This window comes from Cygnus atratus, chromosome 25 (assembly GCF_013377495.2).
Source record: "Cygnus atratus isolate AKBS03 ecotype Queensland, Australia chromosome 25, CAtr_DNAZoo_HiC_assembly, whole genome shotgun sequence".
Classification (NCBI taxonomy): domain Eukaryota; kingdom Metazoa; phylum Chordata; class Aves; order Anseriformes; family Anatidae; genus Cygnus; species Cygnus atratus.
In genome coordinates, this window is record NC_066386.1 from 2,516,697 (window position 1) to 2,538,534 (window position 21,838).

The following is a 21,838-nucleotide window of genomic DNA, read 5'->3' on the forward strand; positions in this document are numbered from 1 at the left end:
GAGAGAAAGAGGAGGGCATAGGCTGCCTGCTGAGGTCCCCGTTCCTGCCAGGGCTCTATGCCATCACGAGCTATTCGCAGGAGCAGCCGCAGAGGAGTTGGATGCCTGCTCTGCTCCGTTCCGTGCTGGGCTGTCAGCACAACACCATTAGGAGAGGGCCAAAAATAAAGAGAAATGGACATAAAATTTCACACTTTACAATGGTTTTCCATTTTAAAACAATGTAGGCTAGGTCCAATTAGCAATCACTATTTATTTATTATGAACAAGTAGAATTCAAATTAAGCTGATTTGAGCCTCAGCTACCCCCTCAGATTGGATTGGCAATTAAGGTACTAGTTGTACTGGTAATTATGGTTTACCGTGAAATTACCCTCCCTTCTCCCCGCTCCCTCCAGAAAACACCAAATTAGCGAGGAGTGGAATTATATTTATCACAGAGCCCTGTGCAGGAGAGACTTTGCAAGTAAATACAAACAACCAGGAAACCACTCAGCATGCTGTGCCAACACAATAATTAGGGTTTGAAGACAGGAATTTTTGTGGAAGCCAAATTGGCTGGCTTGTCATGCAAGAGGAGCTGCAAGTGCCTTCAGCAGCACCCGAGGGTGCAGAAGGGACAATGCAGAGGAGGAATTTGCTCCCCTGAGGGTTCTCCTGCTACAATCCTGCCACCAGGAGCAGACCGCGGGGTGTTTCACCAATTCCAACATGATGTAGTGTCCCCAGTGGATAACAGGCAGACGACCAAAAGCCAGACCAACACAAGGCTGTTGCCGTGTATTGCAGCAGGCAAAAGTGTGAACAAAGGGACAGCAAGAGTACGCTGAACCTGAATTGCTTTTCTTTGCCCATAGAATTAAAACCAAGCTTCTTGTCCTGACGTTTGAATTCCAGTTGCCCTGCGTGCAGTCTGTTATTTCAGTGACAGTTTCAAAACGTCATTACCTGCTAATGAACTAATCATCTCCTGAGCCTTTCTCTCCCCTTTCCTCTTAGAGTTGAATAAATGCTCTTGTCTCCTGTCTAATCACCATAGAGGCGAACACCATACCGCAGAGCTCTGGACTTGAGTGGATGCACGAACTGTCCAACTCCAACCTTTGCATTTGCTAGTTTGGAGGCTGATACAGTTAGTTCTGTGTACGATCAGTAGAGGATCTTGGACTAAATAGTGTTGTGTGTACATTGGGAGCCGGCAATTTTGGTGTATGTCATGCATGCCATGATTATTAAATGTTGTTTGCTGCTGTTTACAAAACGAAGAAACCAAGCTAGCAAGACAAATGATATCACAGATATTCTTCTCTGGTTACTGTCAGGCTTTTTCTCATCTGCCAAGGATTAGGAATTCATCAGAAAGCACTCCGATGTTGCAGTAAAATGATTATTTCTCACAGCAATGTGTGGTCTGGGCATGTGTCGTGCACATATTCATAAATTTATCTTTAGACTCTGCACACAGGCTTCGTTTTCATGTTCCTAAAAATGGTTGGGTTTGAGAACAAATAATATGTTTGGAAGAAGCAAAAATCTTCTCCTTGCTAACTGTGAAATGAACACCAGAAAGAGGGAAGGCAGTCAGCTACCGCCTGCCTTGTGCCTGCACCAGGGCTGCTGCATGAGCTGGGGAAAAAGGAGAGGGAGGTGAGGGTTTGGTTCCTTCTGCTGCAGAGCATTCCTATGACAGCAAAATTTACTGACAGCTTAGCTGTGTATTGGGGGGGGGGGGGGGGGGGGGGGGGAAGAAAAGCTCTTTAGAATCGGGGGTGGTTGTTCTCTCTGAATTAATGTGAGTTTTTTGGTGTGTTTTTTTGACTAGCATACCAACTCATAAATCCCATTCCTGAGCCTAAGGCAACTCTTTCTTTCCATTTCACATAGATGTGATTTCTGATCTTGCAAGGACTTAATAATATGGTGAGGAAAGCAATTAAAGAACATAGTGCATTCTGAGTGGCTTCATAAATAATTAAATTAGAATTATTAATAAAGACTCTTGCCATTAAAAGGAAAAGATTAAGGAAAACAATAAATTCACTTCATTAGATTTACAGCATGTGCAATCCAAAATACATGGACAAAAGCAAGCTGTCAGCACAATAATTTGTCTCCCTGTCTGTAAAATACGACCTGATACTTCTTCCCACTTCTGTAAGAAGGCTCGAGGACGCAGACAGCACAGAATAGAACAGTTGTATCATAGTCATTCAAACTACCTGTTTAAGTCAGACAAATGAAAAAAATAGCCTCCAGCCCACACATTGTGGCCTGGCACCGAGTGTCATCCGAAGATGAATGCAGTTGATGAGATTAATTTGTTGGGCCCTTACTTATCACCTACAGACCGAGGCTCCGTAGATCATGAGCTCATTTCCTGGTGCATGCACAACGTGCTATTTCAGCTCGGCTCCAGCCAAACAGGGCAATTAGCTGTGGCCAGGAGGGGCCAGCGTTACAACCCTGTCACGTTATTAAAATGCTCTCCTAGTTCAGCCACTTGGCCCCGGAGCAGGAGCTCCAGCATGGGCTTCTGCAACAGATGGCACGTGAAATTCTCCTTCTTTTGGGCCTCTCAAATCCCTGTCCCTTTTCGTCCCTTTGACTTTTTTTTTTTTTTTTTTTTTAATAGGGGAAATTCACAAGCCCTGGTGCAGGGTTTTCTTGTTTGCACTTAGCTGTATGCTGGGATCTTCGATCATATGCTCCTCACAAAGTCTGACTGTAAAACAGAGTTTCTGTAAGAAACAGGTCACCTAGTACTACGTGGGGTCACCCCACGCAAAACCATGCAAGGACGGAGCCAGGACACTCAGTATGGCCAAACTGCCATACCCCGTGTCTTACTTAACTCTTCTCCTGAAAAGGTGCCAGTGTGACCCGAGTTGTGCCAGCGGCTTTAACGCACGCTTTAGGCAGTTGCATATTAATGTGTTCTTTAAAGGCAGCCAGCACGCTTCCCCTGGAAGGGAGATACTGGCAGCCCTTGCAGGAATCTGAATCCAGCACTTCCCATAGGCTCCAACAGCCAAAAACCAACCCAGAGGTGCTCCATCGTGGCTCCAGCAGACGGGGGGGAGCTGTGCCTGCATCCACAAATCAACAGGGAAATTTCTCACAGCTTAGTATTCTGTACAAAAAATCCAGCTTAATGTCTTCTACCTCAAACAGGGAGATCTGCGGGATCTTTTTGTGCAACCCCTGCTATGCTGTGCTCCTGGAGATACAGCAGCACCTCTAATGAGGAGTTTAGTTTTATTTTCTAAAGACGGGGTGTGTTTGGAAATGTGTTAGGTTTCTACTCGACCTATGTCCACCTGTGCATTCATCTTTGCTATAAAATGCCACCAAGAATTGACATTCATGAAAAGGTTCTGGCAGAGGATGAGAAATGAAATCCTGCCCAGGCCCCAGAGCCACTCTGAGCTTTCTTTAGGCAAGTGCAGAACGGCAATCAGATTTCAGAGAAAGCTGAAGGATTTACATATACTGCATTACTTCGCATTGAGCTGTGTGATGTGAAAGTGAGATGTTGCTGCAATGTATTAGAAGTCAGTGACAAAGCCTACAGTGGCTTCGTTCTTGTCCACAGCATTTCCCCCTGGCTCAAGGACCCATCTCCGTGCATGTCTTTGTTCCAGAAACTTATTTTCTTGGTGTCTGTTTCAATCTAACAGCAAATGGCTTATCTTGCACGTGGTAGTTGGGCTCTCTATGACGATATTGGCTGAGGCTGGCTGTGCACCAGGCTCGCACGCGCGTGGTTTTGCTTCGTGGTGCACAGCCCTGAGGGCGATACCGCAGGGCCGGTGACTGACAGCAGCAACCCCGTGGGACTGGTTGAGAAAACTTTAATTTATTTGTACAGCATGCATACGGAAGGGTCCCCACCTCCTGTTTTGGTAATGATAAATGACAAGATGTCGACAGTTATTAATTAAACTGCCCGGCGTAGCAACGTAGGTGATAAGGCCCGGGAAGGCACAATGTGCAGCATTCCTCCCACCCCATCATGAGAACGAGGCCCCTCCGCTGTTCTCGGGCACAGCAGAGATTAGACCAAAGCATCAATATTCCTGCACGAGCTGGCTACCTAGTAACTGCCTGAGCACGGGGCCCTAAAAATTGAAATCCTCTCCCATGCAATGTGCGGTAATTAAACTTCGGCATTCCTTCTGCAGGAAATGTTTCTCCTGTGTTGTTCCCACAGGTTGTGCTACAATAACAATTTTAGCCCCATGAACTATTAAGCAATTATAAAGGGATTTTCTCAGTCTGCTTTAACTAAGGATCAAAGGCAATTTTTTTTTTTATATATATATTTTTTCTTGCCAGATATTGTAATTTAGGATACAAAACACCAGGCATACGCAGGCCTCCAACCTTTGGTCAGCCAAACAGAATGGGCTCAGGGAATAGGTCACATCCCATTTCAGGTTGTCTGATTTGACTTGCCAATATCCCAGCTTTGTTTCCTTTAAAAATAAAACAAAATCATTGCCCCACAACTGCAACGCATTTATCTTATTCTACGTTCATTTCTATCTTTCATGTCTATATCCTTTGTGTGTGTTCTACTTGCAGCTTATTATATATATACTATATATACTTTTTGATTATTCAGAATTTAATATGTACCTAATTTCTCACCAGCTTGCTTGCTTAGCAAAGCCTTGACATCGAAAAGGACTCTAAAAAGAGAACTGCTCTATAAGAACAGCCTGCTGAGCTAACTCAGCTCATACAGATTCTGATGATTTTTGTCTGTATTTGCCACTTACAGCAATAAGTAAACTCTTGGCGCTGTAGCTAGTAGTTAGGAATCATTACTATTTAAAATAACAGGAGCCTCCCTTCAAGTGGGGTCAGCCAGAGCATGTGGCCCAGGGCAGTGTCAGGCCAGGTTCTGAATTTATCCGTGGATGGAGAATCCACAACCTCTCTGTGTCACCTGTCCCAGTTAAAAAGAAATATTCTAAATGGGAAGTTTTTACGTTTCAAATTATGGCATGATTTACTTTAGGTCTTCTGCATGCTATAGGATGAGTTAAAAATTAACAGGCTGTCCAGGAGGAGCCCTGACTTTGTGGGGAAGCCACCATGAGGTCTGGGCCTCGGCATTCCCAAAGAGCTGTGATAAGTTAGCACCTCCAAGCACGTTGTCAATAGGGAAAACACAATAGCTGACTGAGGAGGCTTGGAATCGGGCACTGCATGAAAAATAAAATGAGATCTATGGTAGGCAATGCAAAAAAAAAAAGTATTGTATAGAGAAACATGGGGAGAGCAATGGGGAAATGACGATTTCCCCCACAGCAGCAGCGTTTCCAAACTCACCATGGCACTCACACAAAGAGGGTCTTCTAGAAATACATTCACAGCTTTATCACTTCCACAGTTGTTAAAAACAATATTTTTTAAAGGCAAAAATATTTGAAAACAGAATGGCACATTAAAAAAAAAAAAAAAAAAGCAAACCGTCCCCCCTGTAATAAAATAGCAAGCAAAAAAATGGATGTTCTCAGAAACAAAAAAGTAGCTGCTAACTACGTCGTCCCCCCTCACAGTGATGGGCTCCTGACTCACAACCCACTCTGCAATTAAATCTTGCAGAGCCCTCAGGCTGGCGGCAGCACCGACACGCTCTAGAGGGGTACCGTGTGCCTTTCTCAGGCTGAGGCTTTGGTTTTTCTTGGAAGTGCCAGAATGTCTAACTTGCTTTTCTTTTGTTATTTTCTTCTGTTATTATTTTGTATTTCTACCGTACCTTCGCTGGGCACACAAGGAACTTGCAGCCTGAAAGTTTTTCTAAGATACCTGCAGGCTATATTTTACCATGTTCTGTGTTTAGTATAATTTATCTACAGCAAAGCAAATGCTTTATGTATCTGGTGTTTTTCACAGGTGAGTGCTATGACCTCCATAACTAAGATCACATAAAATATCCCAGCTGGTTTTAGACCTTTCAGATTTGTCTACCTGGCTGGAATGAATTGAACTTTTAGCAGTGGCAGCATCTTAACATGTATGACAAAAAGCAATACTGGACGTATAGGTTGTTTGTCAGCTTAAGGGTAAATCCTGCTGCTGTATTATTTAGTTTTTAAAGCACATTTGTTCAACACACCCCTGGAAGGCAACTCATGACCAGGGTCCTCTTCTTAAGAAACAAACCAGTGAATCAGGTCAGTAAGTTCAATTTTATTTATTTATTTATTTATTGCAATTAGGAGACACAGGTTAATTTTATGGTTGGCAATACACAACAATGTGTACAATATTGCCACATTTTCTATGATTGTTAACCATGTGCCTGAGAAAATGCTGTATCGGTCTTCTTGCAGTTTCAGTCAGAAAAAAATGTCCGCACTTCTTTCCTAATGAAAATTAGAAAGTAAAATACTGAATGTGCTAAGGAAGAGAGCTATATTTGTTAATATAATCATAAAAGAAAATGAAACAAATCCTACCTGGTGTCTGTGTAGAGTTCAATATCAGATCTGAGTAAAATTATTGCAAAATAACACAACTATGTGATGATTTCCTAAAAAGTTTGGCCACAAGGTTGTTTGTGTTTTAAGGTAAACCGGGTACTTGGTCTTGTCCTTGCTCAGATACCAAAATGTTATTGAAATTGTCAGACAGCAGAGCTCAGCTCAGACCAGCTGGCAAGCTAATCCTTCCGTGTTCGTATTCTGAGAGGCCGTTGAGAATATTTGGGTTTAATGCTGAAGCTTAGCTGCTGTGTGTGTCAAGGTTTTATTTGAGAGATGAAACATTACTGAGAATTCTCAGCCTTGGCTCTCAAGAGATGTAAGTCGTGCCCACGCAGGTAACTGGACTAAAATGCTCCTTTCCAGACACCTGGAAATTTCCACTGGAAGTGTGCTCTGCTGTGTAGCGAACATCCTCAGTGCAGGGTTATTTTTCATAGTTTCCAGCCCCCACGCCCCTTAGAAGCAGTCCCCGGAGTCCAGGTGTTCATAGCCCATGGACTCCAGAAATTCTCTGAATTTTATTTTTTTTTTGTAAGGTGGTTTTCTTGAATGTTTAGATTGTCAGGTGCTGCAGATGTGAAGAATCACTATATTATTACTACTGAGTGTGCTTCCTTTTGCTGATTTGTATATTTGGTGGTTTTTTTTTCTTAGTTTGTGTTTTGTTTGTTTGTTTGTTTTTGTAACTAGAAAGACCTTTTTTTTAATGCCTAAATGTAATCTGGGTGACAGTCGTAGGATCCAGGTGTGAAAAATCAATCCAGCTCCACCAAACCCTATCTTGGTTGCAGTTTTCTCTTGGACACAATTTTCCTCTTAGTTATGCTTTTTTTTGCCTTTTTTTTCATTTTTTTTTTTTAAAAAAAAAAGGTTTCCTGGAGCAACTTCTAATGAGCTTTGTGTGTGAGCTCGCACTGAAGGGCAGTGCCAAATACATTCTTAGTAGAGCTGCCACCTCCCCAAAGACAACCCATACATTTTCTATACTAAGTCAGGGGGTTTACAGGAGTGCCCCTCAGCACGACATTTCCACTGCTATTGGGCCATCTGTTTGCCTGCTAAATAGCAGACCGTCTCTCTTTATTAAAAGTTATATTTTCCTTGCTGTTTGCAGAGAAATGCAAGCAAATTCAAGTAATTGAGTGTAATGTCTGTATGAAACATGTACTTCAAAACAATGATGGTGTGTTTCAGTAAATAGAGGGTGACAGTACTGCTGACCAAGACGGAATTACATGTTTGAAGGACACGTAGCTTAAAAGTACATGGTATGTGGATGGAGTTTATTGCTCAGTGCAGACCGTCTGCTCAGCCCATGCTACAAATCAGTTGCCTCCACATCTGCCTGTGAGGTTCCAAGCATCCCCAAATCACAGAAAGGTAGCTAGAACCCTTCAATTCAAGACAGGTGTCATTTCCAACTAGAAAAAGGGGCCATGTTCAAGGATATGATGGTCAAATTCTGAAATTACGCCAGTTTTCACATTAAAGATATCGTCCTCTTCACCAGTTCTTGTCACTGACGTGTGCTCCGCTGGTAGTTTCCATTTATTAACACCAGTCTCTCCTCAAAGCACTGCTGTTCGGGCACTTTGCAAGTGCAAAGAATAAGCCTTAGGACCAGTTCCTAGCTCTTGATGCCACATGGCAGATGCTAATAACAAAACTCATTCTAGAAAAATCTGTCTTTCCATTTTTTGGCTCCTAGGAGGACCTTCACTCCTCTGATCTGAAGGCACATTTATTCTGAGGCCCATATGAACTGATGAGCAGGCTGAAATTTCACATGCAGTCCCTCCCTTCATTGGAAGGCTGTGTAATAGCCTTCTCCCCTCAATAACTATTTCCTAAGAGCGCTACTTTTGTTTCCAGACACCCAGAAATTCATAATGAGTGAAAAGTTTCTGGTTCTGACCACCACCCTTAATCTGAAGAACAATTTTAGAAGAAAACTATCACTTTTAGAACTAACTTCTCCTGCTAGTTTGACTAGAAAAAATAAAATAAGGCCCTGCAAATAGCAAAACCCTCCAAATGGGAGAGTAATTACCTTAAATTAAGCCTTATTTCTGGTTTAACAAAAAAAATACCCACCCAATTCTAAAAGCATGTTGTGCAGACTGGAGACATTAGAGTTAAATACTGGCCATTTTATAGTGAAAGGGAAGGAAATAGAAGGGAGGAAGGAAGGAAGAAGAGATTAGAGAATCTGACAGATGGAAATAGTCTCAGAGGAGCCACTATGTCCCAAGGCCTCTCCAAAGGGAAGTTTTTGCACCAAAGAATCTGGTAACCTGAATGAAGAATGACCTCACTTATTTATTTAGCCAGAGCCGAGCTGTTTTCTTAAGACATTGAAATAACCTCATGCCACAGGCATTAAATTGTTGGCAAAGTGATAAAGATGTCTGTTTAATTTCGGGTCTTGATAACCACTAAATAAATACACTTTAACTCCTTGGTTTGAGAGTGCATCTTAAGTTGCCTGCAAGGCAATGAAGAAAAAAAAAAAGCTCAGGCCTGAAGGTTAATGCCAGAAACTTGGCCTGATGTGGGATGCTGGAATTTGGGTTTGTAACTTGGTCAAAGAGTTGGGGATCCTTCCCTCAGAGAAGGAGGTGATGGTATTACTCCTTCAGACACCAAATACAAGCAAACAATATTTTTACATCCTTAAATTCTTAAGAAAGGACCAAATTCACTCTGGAAAGCTAGCACTCAAGTGCCAGGAGTCCCAGCTAGAGCTGCTGGAATCTGAGTAGCCAATATATGGCAAAAAAGTGATTTACATCACACCTGGAATAGCTGAAATGGGTGTGTATGGCACCCATGTGAGACTTTGGTATCCCAGCAGGGCTGGGGCTGATACCAAAGGGTTCAGAATACAGTAGATGTAAGATGCTTTTCTGATACCAGTGCTGCAGGTTTCTTCTCTACCTTCACCTGTTAGTCCCTATATGGATTATACATCCCGTCTCTCAGGAGCAAATAAAAGGCATTTACTCTTAAAATGACCGAAATTGTCAACGCTGACTGGCATTTTTAGATATGCCTATTCAAGGACGCTTGTATCAATATACCAGTGAGTTCAATGCACTCCGTGCACAGCTGCAACCCATCCCTGACAAACCCAACCTTTGGTACCTTGGGGAGCAAGAGGATGACAGATAAAAGCAAAAGAACCCCCACACTTTGAAAAGCAAAGAATTGAGCGGACCTAAGACCATCAACCAGGTCAGCAAAGAGGTGGCACCACATCCTAATGCTCTCTGAATCCTTACCTAGATGGAAAGGATGTTGAGTCCGCTGATATGAGCACAGGGTGAGCTGACTCATTGAGCTATTGTATTTTTTTCTGTCTATAAACCCTGATATTAATTGTAACCTGTTTCCTGGGGAGTTTGTAAAGAATAATTAATGGTAACGTGCTTTGGTTGTGAAAAATGCTGTGTAAATACTACATGGTATTGTTTGTTCTTCAAGTGAAGCCTTCTTACTCTTTCTGTTCTTATCCCATCACACTGCTGTAGCACCACAAGATTGCAGAGCACTTTATGTGCAAATTAAAATAACACTGCCCTTTCCTATGAGCATTACAGTGCAGTTTAACGACACGTTGTGATGCAGCAGGGGTGAGATAGTGTTTTGAAGATTGTATTTTTTATATTTTCATTTCAGAATTAGCAGGGCTTGTGCTAATGAGTTTTGCCTTGAGTTGGGTTTTACAGATTAGTTTTAGTCTCCTTTTATCACTGTACTGACTGATCCTCATAAAAGGCAGAGAGCTTTTAGGGTTGAAAGAAACAGCTTTTCATCATACAGGGTCAGGAATAGTTAAGAGAGACAGAGGGATCAACATCACTTCCTTCCGTCTGGTCTTCAGGTGCAGTGTGTTTATTACGTTCTAGTGTGAATAAAATTCAATTTGGCATCAAAAAATACAGAAAAGCACCAGATGCCCAATTCGGTGAGAAGACAACGAGGCAATGAAACAGTGCAGTTGGACATTACAGCTCTCCAGCATTCAGAGTGAAAACTATTCCCACAAATCTGGGAAGAGAAGAGAGCTATATGGTTATTATATAACTGGAACAACTTTGTGCAGAGTTGTCCTTTGATGGCTCCAAGACCAGAAGGGGAGAAGTTGCACTGTTCTCTGTACCGGAGTAATATGAGCTGCAATTTTTGCAGCTTTACTTCAAATTTTTGGCTTTGCTTCAAATCATGGCTTGGTTCAAAGGTGGGCTTCCAATACCTGCCTGTCACAGGGATTTCAGTCTAGTCAGATGTACGGTATGTTCAATCCAAACTCAAGCTACATACATATCTGTGATAATTTAAGACTTTTGAGCATGTTTAATATAGAAAAGTAGTTCTGTGCTTCCATATACTGCACTAGTTTGAGTGCAACAAGCTAATTACAAGTTGATGTCATGTGGCTAAAAGAAATACATGTTTATTCCCTCTGTTTTTCATGATGCTGACTCTCTCAATTGCCCTTGCAGAACTCATGCATACCGTGTTTGCTGGGCCAGGGCCCCACCAGACAAAGGTATGTTCTCTGCTGTGCAGTTTGTAATTATGAAGTTGAATCTCATGCAAAATCACTGGGACTTGGTGGTTTTTGCCAGAACAAAAAAAAAAAAGAAAAAAAGAATGAAGTAGGAACGCTGACCATTTATTGTGAGTATGTCATAGACAATGTGGCGTGGTTCATTGTCTACACAAGTTAGCAGTAAAAAGGGGAGACAGATGTATGCTCAAAGCTGATTTGGAGAAATATCATGATTCCTGTCTGAAAATGCAACTTGATTTTTTTTTTTTTCCCTCTGGACTGCCCATTGGGACAGCTGCTGTCACTGACTGATATATTGCTGTTTCAGCTCAGCAGCACCTAAATGATGTACCATTGTTCTATTTTATCGCAAAAGTGATGATGAAGAAAGTTGCTCTTGCCTGAAGAGTTTATAGTCCTGAAGCAAAACTATTTAATGATTGTGTAAATGGAGTGTGTCCCTTACAAAAACCCCTTTGCAGTTTGTGTTACTCTGCAGTGTCCCATGGATGTCTTGTGCTCATTAAAGTTTCTCTGATGTAAGGACAATCTACAGAGCTACTCTGTTTACAGTTATTTCTCTGGGTATAGTATTTTTTTATTTTTATTTCTGAAAGAACTGGAAGTGTATAGATTTGGTAGAATTTGGATAGAACACATAATATGTGCCAATCTGAGCCTGAAATTATGCACACCTGTATTAGAGTTGTTTTTTTTTTTTAAGGAAAGTAAGAAAAATAGATTAAAAGCAAAAAAAAAAAAAAAAAAAAGGAAAGAAAGAAAACCCACAGGTGGTTTGTTTGAAGAGAACCTGGATGGGGCTGGGGCAGGCCCTGTGCTTCCAATCTACTGGGAATCTAGCATGAAGTCTTCTTACTGGCTTGGAGGTGCCAAATTCACGAAGCTATAGATCAGTCTGGAAACTTCTGTTCCAGGTTTCTGAGCAGTGTTTGTGTTAGGTTTCTGCACAAGACGTTGAGGAGGGGTAGTGAAAGCACACCTAATGGATTGGCTGTCTTGGAAAAGCTCTTCATCTTCACAGCAGTGTTGAAAGTGCACACCCAGTGTGCAGTGCGTCCTCAGCCCTTCCTGACCTCATGGCAAGAGGCCTTTGTCTCAGAGAAAGTGGCCTTACAGATGAAGATAGGCATAGGTCTATGATATTACATTATAAAAAAATTGACAGTTGCTTTGCAACTCTTGAAAGGGAATTCTGTATTTTTATGTATTTCCCAATGAGATAAATATGAAGCAATCAGATTTCAATCAAGAAATCTTGATTGAAAGTTGGTGGACTTCTTTTCTTCTGTGGCTTTACCAGGTTCCGAGCATCTGAATCAGAGTCACTGGGAGGAGGAGGGGAGCTGAAATCTGCTGAGCATTTTTTGTTGTTGTTGGAGAGGTAGAAATGAGAATATTGATGTGGAGCTCAGAGCTGTCATGTTTTTCATGACAAATGTTATGCAATGAGTGAGAAGTTACAGGACAGAGCTTTGTTAGAGATGTGTAGGTTATTAATTGAAAATTAAGGACCCTGATGTTCTCTATCACAGATATGTATTTCCCTGATAGGAGTCAAGCCCCAGGCTGTTCTGTAATTCAATTGCTTTGCAGCAAACCAGCTGAAAATCAATGAGTCTTCCTATAATTAATCATTGTTTCTACTTTATTAACAATGTATTTAAAATTCAAAATAACAGACCAATATTTTGAAAGCAGTATTACTTCTCATTCTCTACAAGGAAAAACACTGCATAAATAATTTCTGAGAAAAAATAAATACGTAATTCACTCTGTGAAACAATAGCTTTTCTCTCTAGATTCTGGTCCCACATAAAATTATTGCAAAAATCTATCAACATTGCAAATTTCCATAGTTTATATGATCTCAGCATATATTCTACATAGAAAATAACAACAGTGAAGAACTGTCTTTATCCCAAATTGTGTTCATCTGATACTAGGCCTAGCACTACTACAGGATATATACAGCACGAGACTATTCACTTCCCAATAATATTCTTTAACGTAAAACACAAACATTAGTCTGAAAGTTGAGAAGCTAAGTAAAGTTGCTGTCAAACTAAAGACTTACCAAAGCCGCACATACCAAAGACTTTTCTAGAGGAATTCACAACTTTTGAATTAGCAGAGGCTCACTTTTCTTGCAGAACCTTACTCCCAGAACTTGGCTTGCACGGTCTTAGCGCTACAAAGTGTGTGGCCAGATAATTCAAACTCTACAGAATAGAAAACGTAAAATGAGATATCTAAGTTGACACTAAAGTCAATTGTGTGCTAGGAAATAAGGAATAATCAGCATCTCTTTATGTTAAATTACGCACAGCATTAGCTGTTTACAGGACAAACATCAGTGAGGTTATCTGGTTTGAGAGAAGCATCCATTTCATAAAACTGCTCCGCTTAGTAAAATTTGTGTAATTGTTCCTAAAACAAATCCTTGCCCCTAAAACAAATAAGATGGCTTAGTTGTCAAATCTCCGTTTTGAATCTGTTGACCCTAGAGTATTCTAATTAAAAGTGTGAAATAGAATTGTCACGCTTTCGTTTTGAGAAAACAAGTGTTGTATTTTGGTTTTCCTCCCTAGAGGAAGCAACTGGGGCATGAGGACACCTGGCAGGCTGTTCACTTCCCAACAGCCAGAGTTGAGTCACTTTCACCAATAACTTTCTGCAGCAAATTTGGAGCGTGGTGCCTCCCCCGGTGCTACCCCCGCCTCATGCTTGTCCTGCATCGTGGCACTTGGAAAAGTGGGAAAGGGATCGCGGTGCTCCCTTCACCTACAGGGAGCCGAACGACCCCTAACAAAGTGTGATAGTGATTGTCACCGTAACAGCTTTGCCCTCCTCTGCCTCCCTACATGTACAAGCCGCGAGGCCTCATGCGAATCTCCCAGGTGTACCTCTCCTCTCAGACTGAATTTAGGAGTTGCTACCACCAGCTCGGTTTATCTCATTCTCTTAGCAGACCGTAACTGCTGTAATCTGACAGATTTTGACTATGTGAGCCTTTGACCCAGCTTAGCAGAAGGAATTGGAACCCACTGCAGTCAGAACCTCATTCTGCGGCCTTTAAGTGCCGGTTGACGTTTTGTAAAATATCCAGAGCTGCTGGGCTGTCCCACTTGGAGCGACCTTCTAGTAAGCGTTTTCTAGCTCATGCTGGTTCGACTTGCTGCTCCTGGCTCTGGACAGACGGGGCTTCTTGTTCTTCTGCGGCCTGGCGGTCTCCTTTCCAAAGTCCTTCAGCTCAGACTGGTTGTGGTAGCGAGTGTAGCGCTTGCACTTGCAGGCCGTGACAGCTCGGAATTTGTAAGTCCGAGTCTCTTCCTCGGGACAAGCCATCTGGATGCGCTGCGTGCGGGTGTGAGCGGGGATGCAGCGGTAATCCAGGGCGTTCTGCCGCCACCACTTCCCCCGGCCGATGGAGTTGGGGAGGAGGTGGGAAGGGACGCACTGGCCCGAGCACACCAGCTCCTTGACGGGCTTGACGCTGCGGCACGGCCCCTCCGTCAGGTAGCGGGTGGTTCGCATTTCTCTGCAGCTGAAGTCGGAAGCATCTGCAAATGAGAAGCCTGTTAACGTCTGGCTACTTTCTTCCCCATCCCCGAGAAATCAGCCTTCTTGGTTCTGCAGCGCCTAGCTCGGAGCTAGGTGCCAGCGGGACATCCCCAGTGATGGATCTGGGGAGGAGGCAGCCCAAAGACCCACTCGGGACGTCTGGCTGCTCCAGCTGTGACCCTGGAATCACCAACTACAGGTTGACAAACGTGATCCTGCCCTTGCCACCAGGCAAGCTCCGTGCCAGGCCATGCCAGTGGGCAGCAGACCTTCTGAGTGCAACCCCAGCGGCAGGGGTCACTCTGAGGGGAGTTCTGTTGGGATTCTGCTGGCTTCGTTTACCAACAGGCAAAACCTTCCCCTACAGCTCCTCACGTGAGGCCTACAGCACCATATGAGGTCACTTTATTGGCCTCAGAGGTTCACTCCTGATTTAAACTCTTCTGCAACAAGGAAAGTGCTCCTGAAGTGAGTTTTAGTTAGCGTAACATGTTCCAGGTGAGGGAAAGCAGCAGATAACAGCAGTGCTATGGGATTCCCACTCTTCAGGCATTATGTTTTCAAAGTTTACTGCTCTCTAATAATCCCACAACCCACATAATTTCCTTCAGACAGCTAGAGGCATCTCCTGGCTGATTAGGAGCTTTATGGTGGTTACTCCTCCTCCCTCTTTTTTTTTTTTTTTCCTCTTAATGGATAACTATTGACAAATGAAACATTAGGAAATAAATATAAAATTTTTAGCATGCAGGATTAAGAAAAAGTTTTTTATTGTAGGGCCCTTTTCCAGAGGGGTCTCTTTTGCCAGCTGGGATGCTTTGCCTCTTGACATGTTTGCAAGACACAGAATTTGATTTTTGAAGGTGTTTATCAAAGAACTTCATCTAGATAAACACACGGTGATGTTCTTCTGTTGGTGAAAAGGATGGTTTTAAGTCCAGAACACTGCTTGGGATGGAAATCATCAAGGTCAGCTTACAAATGGAAGGCTGTGTCTGTTAGTCCCAGTCTCTTTGCTGTGCACAAGATGTTTCCCCCCTCCCTTGTGCCTCCAAAGAGAATTCTGACCCTGACTCGTGAGCAGCAGACCGGTATTTATACAGATGTTTTCATTCTTGTTTGTCCCATGGAAAGAAGAAACATGTTTTTAGTGCTCAGGTTTATATTCATCAAAGTACAGCATGCAAGACTTGATGTTTTAAAAGTTTTAAGGACTGCGTTCATGAAATGAAATGGTCCATGTCTGAATCAGGTGCCTTGTACTGTCATAGCACATAGGCAGATATAGTTAAATATAAGGGTATTTATTTGCCTCAGCTGTAGAGGTTTCTTTTCTGTGCATATACCTCCTATCTTGTATGCGCATGGGTTCCACAAGCTGCAAAATCATTCACGGTGTTCTGCAACCTCGTGTGTCCCTGGAAGGTCTGGCTGCTTTGGGGTCATTGTTTTGATTTCTTGTGTTAAAGACGTTAAAGTAAGCATGTGAGACCATTGCATATCCTGAATAATGTCCAATCCCCTTTTCTTGCTCTTTTCCACCTGAAAACCCATGCACATTTCAGTGGCACAGATTCCCCCAGTTGCTGCCAGAGTGGTCAGAGGCTGGAGAATGAAGGTTTTCAGATGGCACTACCAAACCGACCTGCCTTGACCTGGCGGTTGGTGGGAAGCAGAGTGCTCCCCTGTTGGGGATTTCAGACCTTTATGAAGTGGCACTCTCAGAAAGATTACTTTTTTCTTTTTTTTTTTTCCCTTTTAAATTAGTGCTATGCTTTAAACACCCTAACTGACAGCTGGAGCACAAAACGACAATTCCCTTCCAACTGTCCTCCAAAAGAAAAAAAAAGCTAGCTCAGATCCGCAATGCACAGTAGTGCAAACCATATGTTTGATGAGCTGCTATGTGCATTTGGCAGCCAAATGTGTTGGTCTGAAGGACCAAGCTTGCCCAGTTTGCCAGGAGGACTCTCTTTCCAACCACCTGTCTGTTTGGTGCTAACTCCCTGCCTTCTAGCCCTCCTCACAAAGCTGGTGTTCTGCACCATTGCTAATGTCAGACATTTGGCCAAATGCAGTACCAGCTTATCTATGAAGTGTGTTGGTGCCCTCAAAGTAGCCAAATCGTTCCCAAGATTGCACACCTCTGCAAACCAGGATCCCCTCCAATTCATTTGGGCATGAATTCCCACTGGGAGTGCTTTAACTCTTTTTTGGCTACTGGAATGTGGCTGAAAATCTGGCTGTTAGCAAAGGGCAGCAAGCAGCACACCTCTCAACTGGCTGAGAGCAACCTCCCCATGCCTCTTCTGCTGTGTGATCTCCAACATCCCTAGTCTGAATCTTCCTCAACACTTAGAAACCATAGCATTATTTTCACCTCCTACTTAAATCCCTAAATAAATAACAACAATCTGATAACAAGTATACTCTTACAACTGCCTGCTAGGGTCCAAAACAGTAATATAATGTTATTTTTCTTACCATTAGGGTCTGGAGCTTGTTGTACGTGTCTTCCCCCATGCTTTGCCTGGTTCATTGTGTTGTTGTTGCTGTAAGCCTGCTCCATCGGTGTTTCTGTATTTTCGGTGATCTCAGGAATGATTTCTGTAGCATCATTTTTAAACACTTGCCACCCTTCCACGGATCGAAATGCAATTTGGATTAGGACGCAGACAGAGCACACTGCCCAAGAGATCTGCATGGTGGCAGCCCACAGATCAGCTTTTCAGCACCCTGACAGCCTCAGTTCCCAGCAAAGGCAAATTATTCCCCTTTTTAAATCCTTTTTAGAAGCAAGCCAGCCAATGACTATACAAAGTGGGAAGGGCCAGACAACAACTCATTCATCTCAGCTTTTGTCAGTGTGAAATAAAATGGGTGTGTGGGGGTGGCTTACTGACAGTATTCTACAACTTTGACATGAAAACTTCTCATATTCTTTATTTTTGTGCTTGGCAACGATGCTAATTGACAAGACTAGGGTGAATTGCAGCCTGACAAGTCTTTCTGCAGGTTTTTATGTTTGTTTTGGGTGTGTGTTGGTTTTTCTGTTTGTTTGTTTGGTTGGTTGTTTTAACAATGTTATAACTAAAACCTGCTTCTACCACCATATTTGAATCTTTGGCTATTGTCTTTTGCAAAGGATTTTGAGACTTTGTTTTTTTTTGACTCTCTTTCTTCTCCCCCCCCCCCCCCCCCCCCCCCCCCCAACCTCCAGGTATAGAGGAAGCAGACCTAGAAACAGTAGCTCAGTAGTTTTGCTTTTCAGTCCCTGCAGGCAAAAGACTGGGGAATTGCTTCTTTTTTTCCTTTTTTTTTTTTTTCCCTTTACAAAAAAGGAGCTCTACATTTTGTCACAAACGCTCTGGAAGAAACAGGAAAGAGCTTCTTTTCAAAATGAGAAGTTGTTTTATTTAGCTTTAGTGTGTTTGTCAGGGTAAGCAGCCAGGATGCTGCTCACCATGCTTTCTGAGGTGCTCTCCCTTTTTTTCCTCTCTTTCTTTTTTAATGCATTGGCTGTAACATCATTGCTTACTACTACTTCTGCTGACATTTTGCACAAGTGTTGAATACAGGACATTTGGTTATTCTAAACACAAGAACACGGCCAGACTGATTTCTATGCATGATGCAAACAAAAAAAGAAAGGGAATTGATGACCTTATTGGGCACCTATGCCTAAGCTTTATTAAAGTTATCGTGTTTTAAAATCTCATCTATAGTATTCCTTTTCCTTGCAGAAATAAGATGATAATGTGGACAGTTGCATAACTCCTGCAGTTACAGAGCACAAACATTTCCGAGGTATTTACAAAAGATGGCAGGCTAAATACATTAATCAGAAAGAACCTCATGTTTTAGGAAGATTAGATACCGAGCTCCTCATAGCTCCTGAAAGCAAATGTGTGCTTAGAGCAGTAAAGGGACACTTAAGCATGTTACTGCAATGTTTGTCACATACATCCTCGTGAAAATATTTCATGTACAAGAGATTCCAAAGTGATTCACTGAGCTTCAGTAATTTTAAAGATTACTCGGAATGTCAATAACAGCCTCTGACTTCTCCTCTCTCTCTCTCTGAATGCTGAAAACAGTTGGGGCTGTCTGGTTTTTCCTATTACTGTAGGGAACTCGTTACCTAAGGCTTGCATTCCATTCTGACAATTCCCCTGACCCGGCAGGGAAAACAGGTGTCACCAAATTTAAAGTGGAGGTGGATTCTCCCTTGGTGTGACCCTGATGATAAATAATACAAACAACAGTAATGACCGGAGGACATTTCACCTCTTTGGCCTTCCACACTCACAGACAAGACACGCACAGAGCAGACACATTGCTGCTACTGCGTTGGATGAGCTTTAGCCTACCTGTTCTGGTGGTCTTTTCCTAAAATACTAGCATCTGAAATATACTGTGACATGCTTTCTCTCCTACCCCTTCTCTCTGACCAAGATCAGAGAGATTAGCAAGTCTCGGAAGAGCCTTCCTTTCCAAAGCCTCCAAAGAGTCTCTGAAAGCAGTGGGGCATTGTGTTGCTTACAGCTGCGTGCACTCACCATCCCTCCTCACCTTTCCCCTTCCCACAGCCCAAATCTTATCCTACCAGCTCAGGAGCTACACTGTTGTTATGGGGGATGCAGCACACAGTTTTCTTCATACATAAAACTCCTTTCTGCACAGCCAGAATGTGATTCTTTAAGGCAATTGTCACACAATTTGCCTCAGATGTGCTGTTTCCTTTCTCCCTATAATCATCATCACCAGCACTGATTAGCTTTCATTAATAACTTCCTCTTTTACTCAAAACAGTTAATGATGGTCTCACAAGCCCAAATACGGAGCCATTGCAAAGGTTTTTCCAAGTATGATTTCCCTCACTTACAAATAAGTATTTTTGGCTTAGAGCTACAGGTGAAATCTATTCAACACCGGGGGCACACAGCTTCACAGGGCATCACCTGATTGCCCACCAAATCAAAGGGTTTCTGAAGGACAGACAGCAGCTTGGAAAGCTGTGGAATCAGCCTTGTAGGATTTGTGTGTTTTCTATTCTTATTTATTTATTTATTTATTTCTTCCAAGAACAGGCTAGGCTGTCATGATTAAGTTATACTTGAAATTGTGTATGATGATTGCTTGAGCTCTGCTTTCAGGCCTTATAATATAGATATGTGACCTTTTAGTTTGTTTGTACTGAATAAGGAGGTAAGAACACCCAGGAACTTAACGGGGCTTGTAACTTGTTATTCTTCTTGTCAGCTAGGAACACCACCAGGACAGTGACCTTCTCCAAAGTGGCCCCACACAGCTTGTGGCTCTGCAGAATACAGCCAAAAGGCAGAACAGGAGAGCATGAGAAAGTTAAGTACTCACAATCGCTGAAACTTTGCTATTTGTTACCCTATTTAAATGCATTTGAAACTCTATGTCTTTGCCTATCAAAGCTCAGTTTCTGTTAATTTCTTTTCATGTAATGTCTGCATGGAGAATGGTTCCAGAAGTTATCATTGTCAGCCTAAGCCTACTACAAAGGAGCACATTTACAGTAATCTCTCCCCAGATAAAACATAAAAAGTTTCTTCAGGTAGTTTCTCTAAGTACTTAAACAATCCCCTCTCTTAACTGTCTTAACATTTATCTGTATCATCCAGTGGGGAAATAATACGAAAACTATGAAAGTCAAAATCAGAAGCTATATTTAGCCTCTGGCTTAAAACCTCTTGTCCACAATCCAGGAGAGCAGCCTAATAGAGGCAAGAAAAGAATCCAAATCCCATAGACATTCAGATTCCTTAACTACAAACACATTCTTCCACATCCTGTAGCTGCTTGCCTGCTCACAGCATTTTCTGCACCAAAGGAAGGAGAACAGTCCAGGCTCCAGCCCTCACGAACAATTGATTTTTGCTCTCTTAATGAAGCACAGGAGCAAAACAAACCAAAAAATATTTGTGACTTATATCAAAGGACACTTTGAGAATGACCTGAGTTTGGATCAACTGCAATCAGAACTGGGTTACTATTTTCTGAGCTGGAAAAACACCACCCTTAACATTGCTAACACAGAATCAGATATGTGATTCTATGCTTCTAAGTTATTAAGGGATACAAGGAGGAAATTAACATCCTATATTCAGCCTGAATCCCTTGCTGCTGCTTTCTTGACTCAAGCCTTGGTCCTAAAGTGCTTGCATTGCAACGCTGTCCTGGGAAGGCATGCCCAGAAGAGACAGTTTCTGCAATCGGTTTGGTCCATGTGTAGCTCCTGGTGCCCACCAGGCACCCCCGTTCCCCATTCCTGGCCTAGGAAATGGGGGTGCACGGTCCCGTTAGGCATCCATGCACAGTCTGAGCTCGTCTCTGAACTCTGACTCTTCATTTACACTTTGCCCAGCAATTTTGTTCCTGGTGTGCTCATTTGCTTCTCAAACACTTCTTTTCCTAAGATGCTGCTAAGTCACCCTGCCCACGTAACTCTTGTCTCCCCGGAATTCTGCTGAGCCACGTCCCTTCTGCATGTAGCAGCCAGGACGCTGTGATATGGCCTCTAAGTAGCCAAGAATAAATGGAATAAATGGAATCTTATTATTCTCCCACCAGAGACCAGCAAATGCACTGCTAAATCATTCCAGCGGCTCGCCTTTTTAGAGATAAGGATACATTAGATTCCCACAACAACTCTGCTCGGGGATGGAATGATGTCTGCAGAATGAATAGCAAGCTTACAGCTCCATCTGGTGAGTCAGCTAGCCAGCAACCTTGGCATGCTGGAATTAAAATACATTTAAAAAAAAAATAAAAATCCCTCAACTGAATTACTCACACAACCTGCATTTACAGGGCTTATTTCCAAAATAGAAGAAATGAATAGTTTGTCCAAAGAATAAGAACTGGAATATAATTACTGTCTATTCAGAAGTTACCAAAAAAAAAAAAAAAAAAAAGGAAATGCAACTGTCTCCATACAGCAGTTGCTCTGACACCAGCTTAATGTTAGGTCAATACCATCATAATTGTCCCACATTTTTTGTTGCTGTATATTTTTTTCTATTTACCAGAGTGGTTTACATTTACACGTATTTTTTGAGTTTCAGTGATAAAAGAAGACTACATCAGAGATAGAACAGGGGTTGTGAGAATTGCGTAGAACAGCTGACAAAGATGAAAGACGTGGAAAAAAAAAAAATCTGTATCAAGTTAA

General features: G+C 42.4%; 1 protein-coding gene across 1 annotated transcript; it reads right to left on the reverse strand.

Annotated features, from left to right (window-relative positions):
* Positions 1 to 14,211: 14,211 nt before the first annotated feature.
* Positions 14,212 to 17,338, reverse strand: SOST (sclerostin). The gene is made up of 3 exons (XM_035568518.1): positions 17,144 to 17,338; positions 16,856 to 16,865; positions 14,212 to 14,648 (listed from the first exon to the last, which is right to left on the reverse strand). The coding sequence occupies exons 1-3, from the start codon at positions 17,336 to 17,338 to the stop codon at positions 14,212 to 14,214; spliced, it is 642 nt and encodes a 213-aa protein (XP_035424411.1).
* Between the last annotated feature and the right edge of the window lie 4,500 nt (positions 17,339 to 21,838).